General features: G+C 39.6%; 1 protein-coding gene across 1 annotated transcript in view; it reads right to left on the bottom strand.

The window, feature by feature from the left end:
* Positions 1–12,572, bottom strand: part of LOC139740419 (tyrosine-protein phosphatase non-receptor type 9-like) — a 112,483-nt gene that overhangs the window by 43,657 nt on the left and 56,254 nt on the right. Inside the window, exons 3-4 of the mRNA XM_071651011.1 lie at positions 10,851–10,940; positions 32–156 (exon numbers count right to left, since the gene is read on the bottom strand). Of these exons, the coding sequence (XP_071507112.1) occupies positions 32–156; positions 10,851–10,940 (215 nt within the window). The remainder of the gene's footprint in view (positions 1–31; positions 157–10,850; positions 10,941–12,572) is intronic.

Raw genomic sequence — 12,572 nt, 5'->3', positions numbered from 1 at the left:
TCTGCGGGATGCACGAGGGCGTCCCACTTACCTGCTGAGAGCCTGGTCCAGCTGGAACACAACGGCCTGCAGAACAGCTTGTGTGGGCGTCGTGTTCGGACAGTGATACTTCACCGAGAAGAGAACTATCGAGGACCCCGCTGCGTCGCGGAAAGGCTGCAACGTGAAAAAACAGGGCAAACAGTGAGGGTAAAACAGAGGAATACTTCCCATTACGATGTGAGGTGTTTCTAGGGTACTGTAGGTAACAAACCTGATGCTGTGCAAACAGGAAATTTACTCCAAGGAAGACATTTTCTTATTTAGCATTTTGAAAAGAAAGGAAAGAGCCACAACCTTTCTTTTAATGTCCATACAAAAGAAAGAATAAAAAAAAAAAATCCTTCAGCATTGTGTGATCCTGAACACTTTTTTTAAAAGTTTGTCTAATTTGGCTATAAATCATAATTGACTCTACAATCATGAATGCATGGGGAATTCCCTTCATCAAACATTCCAAATCAAATGTGACCTGTATCTCCCCGAATAAATCTCTATCCCTGCAGCACATCTTATTGGCTGTAGGATTCCAACAGACTTTCTTGTATAAGCATTTGCTAAGCTTTGATCACTTTCTAACATCCAGCTGCTTACTGACAATTCTGAGATGCTGAGTGATTTGCATTATATGTTTCGATTTTATAAGGCCACATGCTACCTCCTCTACACTTTCTTCTCAATTCCTCTTCAAACTCTTTAGACTTGCCCTCTTTCTTCTCCTTTCCTTGCCTCTTTTTAATCCATATCCTGTCTCCCCTGTTCTTTCCTTCCATGTTATCTTTATTCCATTTTCTCATCTAATCTGCAGACCTCCTCCTCCTCCTCTCCTCCTTTCATATCTTTTGCTATGTTTACACCACATTCCCAGCGGCCACAGCAGTGAACGTTTCATGCCACCATCCAAAAACAGGATAGGCCCTGAGACAATATGGGAGGACAGGATGCGAAAATGTGACAGGCCGTGATTACTATCGATGCTGTGCCAGATTTTTAAACTGTAAAAAAATCTGCCACTGCAGTTACAGCACTAATATGAAACCTAATATTCTGTAATGAAATGGGGTAAACAAAACAAAACGTGACAGCACGTAACAGGCCGGAACAAAACTCGGAGGTGGTTCGGAGCGTAACAACATGAGAGATATGTGTAGTATAGCCTGACCAGATGCCATGAGGACATCTTCTGATAGCTACATGTTCACTGGAGCGAGGACTGGAATGAGCAATACTAGAATACAGAGGGGAAAAAAGGGAGACCTACGCGCACTACATTTCAGGCAAAGGGGGCTGCTGCGGTCGCCGGGAACATGGTGTCAACGTAGCATTACGGATTCCTCCATCCATCTCTTCCTTTTTTTCACCTCTGATTTTTCTCTCCCCTCCTATCTTTTGATTTTTCTGTTCTTTCTATCCCCCTCACCTTGAATATTCAGTCTCTCCCTTCCTGTTTCCCCTTCTTCTCCCATTTGTTCTGCCCCCTTCTTTTTTCTTCTCACATCTTCTGATTTCCTTGTTCTCCTGTCTACCCTACCCCAAATCTTCTTCCTCCCTTCTTGCCTCTCCTTCTTCTCCCCTGATTCCTCTGATTCACTTGATCTCCTTTCTACCCCCCTCCAAATCCTGTTCCTCCCTTCTCGCTCCCCTTATTCTCTTCTGATGCTTCTACTGCCCCTTCTTTCTTCTCCTTACATCTTCTGATTTCCTTGTTCTCCTTTCTAACCCCACCCCAAATCTTATCCCTCCTTTCTTGCCCCTTCTTCTCCCCTGATTCTTCTGATTCACTCGATCTCCTTTTTACCCCCCCCCTCCAAATCTTCTGTCCCTCCCTTCCCACTTCTCCTTCTCCTCCCTGGAATCTTCTGCTCCCCCTTCCTTCGTTCCTTCTTCTCCTCCCATCTTCTGATTTCCTTCTTCTCCTTTCTATCTCACTTTGAATCTTCTGTCCCTCCCTTTCTGCTTCTCCTTCTTCTCACCTGATTTTTCTGCTCCTCCTTCCTTCTTTTCTTCTCATCTTCTGATTCACTTGTTCTCCTATCTACCACCATTCTCCCTCCAAATCTTCCGCCCCCTCCCTTCCTCTTCCTTCCTTTTCAATTCTACTCACTCTACTCTCCTCTCCCCTGCTAGCCACCATCCTCCCCTATCCCCTGGCTTTCAATCCCAGAACTTATGACAATTGAGGTTGCCTCCTTTACTTCTTATAAAGAGAATAAGGTTAATTATTTATTTCATTATTAAAGGCTTAAATATAACTACGTTTAAATGGGAAAAATCAGTTTACTTTCAGATTACACTAAATTACATAAGTGAAGACATCTTCAATACCGCTCTTCATTCATTGTAAGCTTTACAGCAATCAAGATGTTGATCTTTAAGCCCAGCAGCATGACAAAATGAAACAAAATGAAACGCTGTCTTCAAAATTATAAATAAAAAACATGGTTTCAACATGACATTCATGAAGTGATTGCAATTTCAATGATAAATTATGTTATCATATAAACAACAGACAATAAACACACCATTCAATCTCACATCTGATACAAGTGGTATGAAACTTTCACTGGTTGGTCTAATCGATCTCTTGAATAGCAAATCCAAGTTTGGTTTTGCTCTTCTTTCACAGCCTACCCAAAACCAATAACATTTCACGCAACATCAGTTTGAGCTTCGATATCTTGACTTATCTGATATATCGACAAAGGCTTCCAGCATTTCCTCAGAGCAAGCTTTCCATGTTATAAATACTGCATGTTCAATGACACTGCTCATTTTCACTTTCAATCGTCAATAGACGTCTGTGGTAATGTTTTCATTGCTCACTATCCACACTTTTTTTCCCCTAATTCTGCATGACAGTCTAGGAACGTAGGGATTTCCCTTTATCACTGAGAAAACAGATACTGAGGGACCTACGAAGAAAAATAATAATACGTAGTGGACGTTCACACGATTCTTGGAAATAAGCAAGTATGATGACACGAGGTACAACAGCGTATCTCAACCCACTCGTATCTTGCAATCTCTGATGTCATTTATACGCTGAAAGCTCACGTCTTGTGAAGTTGTCATCACATATTTAGTCATCACATTCATAAAGGTGACACACGCTGAAGAGTTGGGTGTGTTTGACTGTTTCGAGGGAATAGAAGCTGTGTAGCTGTGTAAGTGTGTAGTAAGAGTGCATATATTTTATGTACGTTGAAGATGTTGGTTCAATAACATGACACATCAATAACAACCGACAGTCCTATGATTTAAAGGCAACATCACTATCCTTCACAAAACTCTCGCCTCTTCCAGTTCAATTAATTGTGGCTATAAAATTGTGTGCTTCAATCAAGAATTCACTAGCTAAGGAGGGCAAATTTTGTCTTATTTGTGCTATTTGCTTTGTTTAATAAGCCTTGTATGTCTATCTACCTATCAATTCATCTATCTTAACATACACACACATATGCATGTATATGTAATAATCATTAAAACTAAATACTGTAAAACATGATATATTCGCGGCATGAAATTTTCGCGAATCGGAGCCGACGGCCTTTTTTGCGGCATGAAATTTTCGCGAACTGCCACTGGCATTCAATGCATATAGTGTAGACAGGAACTTTCGCGAATTTTGGCGCTCGCGAAATTCACGAAATTAAAATGCACGCGAACATTCCTCGTTCTACAGTAGCACTCTAACTTTAATCATGAGCATTGCATATTTTCATAAACTTAAGAGACTTAACTGGAATTTTAAAGACATGTCGGAAGTCAGAACCAAATTTCATTTCTGCACAGTAGAACGATTCATACTAACTCTTTTCTTGCACACAACCTTGCCTAACTATGTCTAAGTTTGATGCTAGTCTAACTTTCCCTCATTTGATATCCTATACTTAAATGCTAAAGCTTGGGTTTGCAATCTGGATGAACATACACATATTAACTTTATTAATCATGAAGCTGCTCAATGGAAGCTTCAAATCAGCGAGCGTTACTGTGCTAATTGTGTCACAAAGCACATCTCCTGTATATCATGCCAGCGTGACCCCGCTCCACTGCGTAAGCCAATAAAGAGGGGCATGACCATTTCATAATTGCATTAACCTTGGCTTTACCAAGACCGGCTTTCCTGTTTGAGAGACGAAGGCAGGGACGAAGGCAGGGTGAGGGGTAGATTAGTTGGGGTAATCATGCTTTAGTTCCCCCTCAACATGACTCACTGTCACATGTTCAAGATGTTACTGAGAGCAAGGGGAGAAGCGTATGCACTTGTACATCCAGGCATCTCAACCCTTTTTTGACAGTTGTATTAAGGGAATTACTAAAGCCAGCCAAGACTGTGACGTGAAGTGGAGGTGAACTCCCACAGTTTTACTCATCAGCCATGTGATGAATGGCACGCCATACTTTACTGGGAAAACAAGAACTCCTCAATATAAATGGATAAACAAATGGGGGGTGCGTGTCTGTGTGCACATGTATATCTGCTGTAATACACACGCACGCACACACACTCACACACACACACACACACACACACACACACACGCACAAACACACACATGCATCTCATATTATAGCTCACACTAGTGCGGTAGAGAAGCATGTTCTCTTAAAGAGGAGAATGAAACCCAAATGTCGATTCAGCGAATACAGCAACATTAGTAGAACACATCACTGAAAATTTAAGGAAAATCTGACAATCCGTTCAAAAGTTATGAATTTTTAAAGTTTTGGTGTCACTATTGCTGGATGGGAAGACAACAAGATTTTGTGACATCATGTATGGACAATGATATAAAGAAAATATCTAAAACACCATAACATATTTGAATTTTTCTCACATAGTAAAAAAGGCAATTGCCTTACCTTGTTCAAAAGCAGGGGGAATAAATCATCCTTGAAATATGTCAAAAACAAGTCAGAGGATCCCGAAATATTATTTTAAGAAATTCTCTTTATATCATTTTCCATAAGTGACATCACAAACTGAAGAACTAGTAGATTTCTCACTCAGCGATGGCTGCGATGGAAATGTAAAAATGCTTAAACAGTCAAACTCACATAGCAATACCATTGTAATATTACAGAATGGACCAAAAAAATTCCGCACTCTCATTGGTCAAGAGCTGTGAGTTATTTTATTAGCTGCTCATTTGATATCAAATGACAATAAAGATCACTCATGGTAGCCACTGCAAACATGCTAACGTGCACTTGCTGGAATAGTTTGTGCACTCAGCAAGCATTTGCACACTTTATTGGCACGAAATGACTATTGGCTAGCTAACGTGCACCCAGTGAATTTACTGTGAATCCAGTACGCACACCTAGCATGATGCATGGCTACAATTACTGGTTGCGCAGAATGGTTAGTCATGCATCTATGGCAAGCCAAAAGGAAATGCATACAGTAAATTTGTCATGCATCAGCAATTATTAGACACAAGATTTAAAAAATGGATTCATCATGCTATAAAACAGATGATGCACACATCTTTACGTTTGTCAGTAGGAATATGCGGTAACTATGGAATCTAGTCTAAACCCATACATCTTATAAATGCATATAATTCCTATCAAAAGGGTCAATAGAAAGCTGCAATCTCATTGGTAGACAGCCATGTATCAATCTTTACTGGCAGCACGCTTGATCACTGGCGATACCCGCAGTAAACATGCTGTCACATGTACACTCATTTAACAGAGTTCGTACACTTAGCAAGAGATGGCTTGCTATTCATACAGTAAGAACGAGTAGCCTGTGTTTGTGCACTTGGCAAGCATTCGCATACTTGGCAAGAGATGGCTAGTCAGGTATCAGTAAAAAAATTTATGCATCAGTAGTTACTGATGCATGGTTTTTTCTATGACACAGCAAAGAGAAAGGCTTGCAAATTAAAAGAAATATGACTAAAGCAATGGCTTTCAGGCAAAAATTTGTTACCATTCTATAAAACAAAATGATCTATGTATTTTTTTGTGTATCGGAAAGAACAGTGTGCATGTGGTAACTATGGAATGTGGCCTAAACCCACTTGTCTTTGCCTCACATTCCATAGTTACCTTGTGCACATAATTCCTAGTGATGCAGATCAAAACCGTGTATCATTTGTATAATGCACTCCAACCTGTGCATCATTTGTATACTGTTACACTCTGTATATGGTGAGCATCTTCTAAACATTATGATATCTTTCTCACATGAGTCATTATTTTCAGCTGCTAGCAGCCCTGAGACCGACCTAAGGTCAGTGATCTAGTTCTTCAAAGACTGCACCGTACTGGTTTCCAATAGAAATGGGCTCACACTGCAGCTTCAAAGGGCAATCCTATCCTAACAATATCACAGTGTTTAATTTATGTTCTTAATGTGACATTTCCATGAGAAATGAGATGTTTCCTTCTGCCAGAACCTGAAGAGACACTTCTCAGTAAGAACTGGGTGGATCTGAGAGGAATAATTGCCATCAATCAGATATAGGAAATTTTGAATTTGTTATGGGGGAAGCAGTCTTCAGTACTGGTCATTAGTATACTAACGCCTGATGATAAAGTTGGGCATTTGGACAAAATAAAAGACTGGTCAATTGATACCTCTCAGCCAATCAGTTGATTAGGATCCATATTACCATTTTATAACAGATACTACTGTGAGACATTTTCATCACCGTAGACAAAAGAGAATGCACTACTCTACTGATATTTAACAAGAAGACACTATTCAACAGAGTGTCCTGTTTGGTATGGTATGCATAAACTAACTTAGGCACAGCTGACACACAAGGCACACCCGAATTGTTATACCCCTCTTTCAGACTATCAGAGTTTTCAGACCTTTCTGAGTTTTTGTATGGATCTTAAGGACATTTTTATGTGTCTGAATGCTCAAATATTGAAACACCGTATCAATATACATCGTATATCGAAACGATGTTTTGAGCATCGTTTCAAATCATTATCCTATATCCATATGACGTATATTTGAGTCTGAATGCTCTCATATCCATACGTCGTATGAGTACGTGGGGCTTATTCGCAGCGCGCACAAAACTCGCGTATCCACAGTGCGGACTTATAACGGGTGGCTGACAGATTGATTGTGATGTAATAATGATCTGGCGCGAACTACCGGATGAATCCAAGGCAGCGTATAAGCACTTTGCGCAAAACCTGTGTAGATTACGTACTGCGCATGGAAGAGATTCACATCTACTCACAAAATATCGCTTATGCACTAGGTTTGCCTGCTCCGATACGATTATCGTATAACGGGGTGCTGTGTCTGAATGCTTTCATATCGAAACGTCATATATCCATACATCGTAAGAATATACGATAACTCGGTGTGTCTGAAAGCGCCATGAGACCCATGCTTCTCAACCTTTTTCAACCCGAGGCCCACTTTGACTCCTACACTTTAAGTCAAATTTAATATGAATCTTTTCTTTTTTATGTTTTGTTGACATCTCGGCCAACCTGTGAGAGCTTCTCAGCACACTAGTTGAGATGTGCCCTTTAGACCATTCCACAGTGGCCATGTACACATAGTTCTACTAAATTTGCATAAGATACTCCTGTGTATGATCATATAGTAGAATAAACTGTTTGTTTGCTTTTTCGAAGTAGTTACCAATTCCAGAAAGTAATGGACTTTCATACGCATGAAATTGATATTGTAGCCACATCCCCTGCCGCATGAAAAGGATTTACTGGAAGCATGAAATTTTCCTTGCACATTAATATTTATGGGATACATGACTTTAATGGGGTCATTTCCTGTTTCATACGCTCACTTCAAAGCAATTACCTTTTCCATTTACTCTTTGGCAGAAAGCCACGTTTACTGCAAATTCTTTATACTGGTTTATCAACTTTTTACAATTTCAACACTTTTTCTTAAAACCTGCAAATATGAAGAAAAATCCGGAAGAGATCATGTGCAGCTCCGAGTTAAATTAAAGCCACAATGATATCATGTATTTCCCTTCTTTGTAAAGAAGTGGGTCAGCTTTTGAACTAAGTATACCATTCATCTATTCCAAAGAAAAAGAAAAAAAAAAGCAGCTAAAGAGTAAAAGATGTCCATTGTGGCAGGAAGGAAGTATCCCTGTGGTGCTAGTACTTTGACCACGAACAAGGAAGCACAAAACTACACACTATTTACAGTGCCACACTGATTTACAGGCTGATCATCGTCAAAGTTACGTACGCATGCTATTTGTTCACTTGTCTGCACTTTAGCAGGACACGGGACACAGGGGTTCAAATCTGTGCAAGGCTCGTAGGGAAAGAGAAAGAATTTAAATACCATATGTTTTCGACCCGACTACCCGAACCTGGTGGAAAGTTTGCTCGATTGGATCCCAAGCAGTGTATGTACATTGTACATCGCTTGGATCATAATCCAACTGATCTCTATGTAAGATACTTACAAAATTTCCACGCAAATATTGCGAGTGTCATACATATTATTTCAGCTCAAAATTTCCCTAGAATGCAGCATGTATTTGCTCTATTTTTCGTTTCCTTTTATATTTTCTTTTAACGGTATTCATCGGACATCGGCAAAATATGGAAGACGCAAAATGCGAGACTTGTCTCGGTACTACTCACTTGCTATTGTTTCGCCTTTCAATCGTGGTACATGTGTCATGCATATCGTACTCATGAGTGTACAGCACGATCTTTGCTGTTTAATACATAGCAGAGGGTGTCTCGCATATTGACGCATGTCAGACTGGAAGGTTCATTACGAAAAATAAGAAAAACATCAACAAGTGTAGCAGAGGGATCATACGGCAAGACGTACGGTGCGTACGGTAATTACACTCATGCACTGTTACCAGTAACATGTGTGTCTCTTGTACCATGCTTGTATGCACAGTGCTAGCCTTTTGCAAAAGGCAGCTCGCTATAATTTCAGCACACGCACACAGAGAGCAATGGACTTGCACACACAGCGCGCAACGGGCAAGCGCGCTTCGATCCGATCGCTGTGTGCACGCGAGTCCATTGCAAGAGCCTCTCTGCAGCTGCTGCCTTTGCCAAAGACTTGCTAGCTAGCTAGCTAGCTACAGTGTAGCTATGCTATCCTAGCTGGCCTCGTGAAGTGAAGAGCAAACGAATGACATGGATATGGATGCATGCTTCACACATCGTTCATATTTACGGTGACATAGTGTCGATCCTACTCCGTATTTTACAGCTTTTGTCTATGGCCATATTGATACTAGTACATTGATAAGTTTTACGGTATCGGTAATTTAGTAATGATACCTGTACATCGCGTATTCCAGCTACTAGGTTGGCTGTTGGTAGCTTGGTAGACTGACATCGGTAGCATACAGCAGTGCTGTTACAGCTGTTGAGTGTTGTCTATGGCCAGATTGATACATCGTTACTGCACAAGGCCAATGTAAGTTTATCTCGTATCGTTTTCCGACGAAAAAATAGTGCGTCTTATACACGGAACTTTTACATAAAGATCAGAGCATAATCCCTGCAATGACTGGTGCTCAGCTTTGTACGTAGTCGCTGTACACAGCCCACATATAGCTAAAGAATTTCACTCAACTAGAGTTCACCGTTAGCAATAAGTGTACACTTCAGTGTGCATATTCGCTGACAGGCAGTTCTAATCTAGCAGGCCTGCGCTAGTCATGGTTTTTTATGTAGGTGGGCAGCAAACCAAATTCAGTTCAACTGAAGAACCATAATATCTGACGACCAACTTCTAAGCTGTGCACATGCATTGACATGACTTGGTGATCCTTATCACGCATAAAATGTATGAATTTAAACCCTGGAATACCCGTTTTCATCCAATTAAACTCTCGAGTCAAAGTTAACCATTCCTCGCAGATCTGTTCAACTACCAGCTACCAGCAACATTTCCCATGCCAAGATTTGGGTCAACTGTGATGAGAGGTTATACTGTGACCAAATATCAATGGCCATGGCCCATGAATATCCGCACAGCCACTGCAGGCACTAACTACATGTATTTGGTAACAAATCAAATATAAATCAAAATAGATATAAATCACAGAGATGGTTGCTAACGAACTCTTAAGAGAGAATGTACTCAGAAAATAAAGAAGTTGCATAAATGCCAATGGTAAAAAAAAGAAAGAGACAAAGCAAACACTGAATCAGAACTGGACATTGGCAAATATCAAGTCACCCAGATCATCTTATTGTTTACCAACATTCTTCGTTTCTGCATAATACAATGTCCACACAATACAGTGTACATCCTCCACAATTGAAGAAGATTTTTTTTTCCAGTATAGATAAGAATAATAAGAGTCATTCATTTAAGTTTTTGCATCAAAATAAATGAGAATTTACATGAAAGCAGTGTGCTAGAAACCTACTTTTCCACATGCCATTTGTCCTACATCATCAATCATATTCTCAGTTAAAGCCCAAAAATTTAAGAAACACTGGTGATCCAGTGATCTTCCCTATTGATTTGAACTTGAAAAACGCAGAAGTGGATTTCACATGGTCAAGTAGAAATTCAACAACTATAAAACTAACCATTATAGTTAACATGGTCACAGATCCATCCTGCAGATCATAAAATCACATCAATTTTTCCCTCTCACTTCAATTATCTCTTTCCGCTTATTTCCACTGTGTTCTCGATTCTTTTCTCCAGACTTGTTGACCCTGTGAAAATTGTCATTGTGAAGTACTATTGTACATTTTCTGTCCTGAATCATATCAGCTTAGTATCTTTGTCAAAAGAAAGAAAAAAAAAAAGAAGTTAAAAAGAGCCAAAAGTGGTAATGTAAAATTCCTCTTACCAGGACTGTGAATTTTTCTGACAGCAACTCTCTGCTTACTGGTTCTTCTGTGGGGTTGAAATTGATCAGTCCTTCTCGTATCCTCACTTCCTGTAAAATTAAGAGCACACAAATGGGAATACATTGATGAATTTAATAGATAATTCCAAATGAACAAAATCCCAAACAATCTTGGCCATTTTCTTTTTCTTTTCTTTTTCCATTATAAAGACAGACTATAATGATACTTTTTCATAGTAAGATATTCCATTGATGTACCAGAGGAAAATCAGATGGAGACTTTCACTGTTTGATGCTTGTGGTAGTTGCTCTCATTAAAAGCTATTATTTCAATCAGTTTTGAAACAGACTTGGCACAAGGCACATTCAAGAACATTTATTTTTTTCAGTAATTTAGCACACTGTCCAGGAACACAGAATCTGTGGATGAAAAATCTATTATTATACAATATAATCTTCTTCGATACAACTTGAGAAGTAAGACATCAACACTGCCAGAAGTTCTAGGAGACAACAGTCCCTTCTACTGAAGATGTTAATGGGCTTCTGTTTGTAACCTGAATCCTGTTACATATATGGTCCCATAACTAGAACAGGAACTGAAAGTGCAGAGGCATACCATGTCTAAAGTAACTGTAGAATGGGTAGAATGGGCAAGTTCTAAGGGTATGGCAGAAGACTCATGTAACATTATACATAAAATAAGGGAGTTACGAGACTTTAAAGTTGCACATACTTTGACCAGTCAGGGATATTTGTCGCAACCCACATGCAATATTATAATATGCAGATGAGGTCTTGAAGTTATGCTATTATCTGTCACATGTCTCAAACTCACCTTAACATAAATCTTCACTGATTTATATCCTTTTTTTTTAAAACAAAGTATCAATAAGAATATTGTGTATCATCTGTATCAAACTAACCTGTATTGCAATAGATTCATACTTGTGACTTTCAAGGGGTAGGGGTTGTAGTTGCTAAAGTATCAACCAAAATAAATGGGGGATATCAAAACCTTTTTCTTTTGAAACAAATCTTTTATGTTGAGAAAATGACATTATGTTAGCGAGCTTTCTATCTATTGATCAAAGTAAACATGAAGATGAGCTGTATAACAACTGGCTTCAAAATAAAACAAAAAGTCTATCTCTAATGAAAGAGATGCTTGTAGGAACAGATGAATCTTGTAATAATGTTTTCCTTTTCAGTCAGCACTGTGATTGATGCATTAATGCCAGTAAAGGTATCTCGCTCGAGAGCTGCATGTAAATTGCCAATAATAGTGCTATTTTAGATTTGTGTTTGCTCATAATTCACTCTCAGAGAAGAAGCTTGTTGTTAAAATGGATATGCACTGCTCCCCTGTTCCCCATCTAATTCCTTGAACAACGAGGGAGAAAATGACAGATATGCACCATGGAGTGTGTGGGTGGGGGGGGGGGCATCTCAGTATTCCCTCTCTGTCCAGTATATATCTGTAAAGTTACAAATGGATTTTGAAATCTTCAGAAATCCTGAGTCATCAGAAGTGTTCTCTGCACACACCACCACTGCAAGCCTCGATACGCTTGTGACACTTTAATTAAAGCCCAGCCCTTCAAATGCTCACCGCTCAACCACTTTTTGCAAAAAACTCCCATCAGGCACGTACGTGCAAATAATACTGCTCTCTTTTCTATTCTCTCTCTATCTCACTCCCCTCCCCTTGCCCCTCACCCC

This window comes from Diadema antillarum, unplaced genomic scaffold (genome assembly GCF_040938485.1).
Source record: "Diadema antillarum isolate AM-2024a unplaced genomic scaffold, OU_Dant_1.0 seq00000854_RagTag, whole genome shotgun sequence".
NCBI lineage: Eukaryota > Metazoa > Echinodermata > Echinoidea > Diadematoida > Diadematidae > Diadema > Diadema antillarum.
This window is presented reverse-complemented; position numbering and strand designations above follow the sequence as displayed.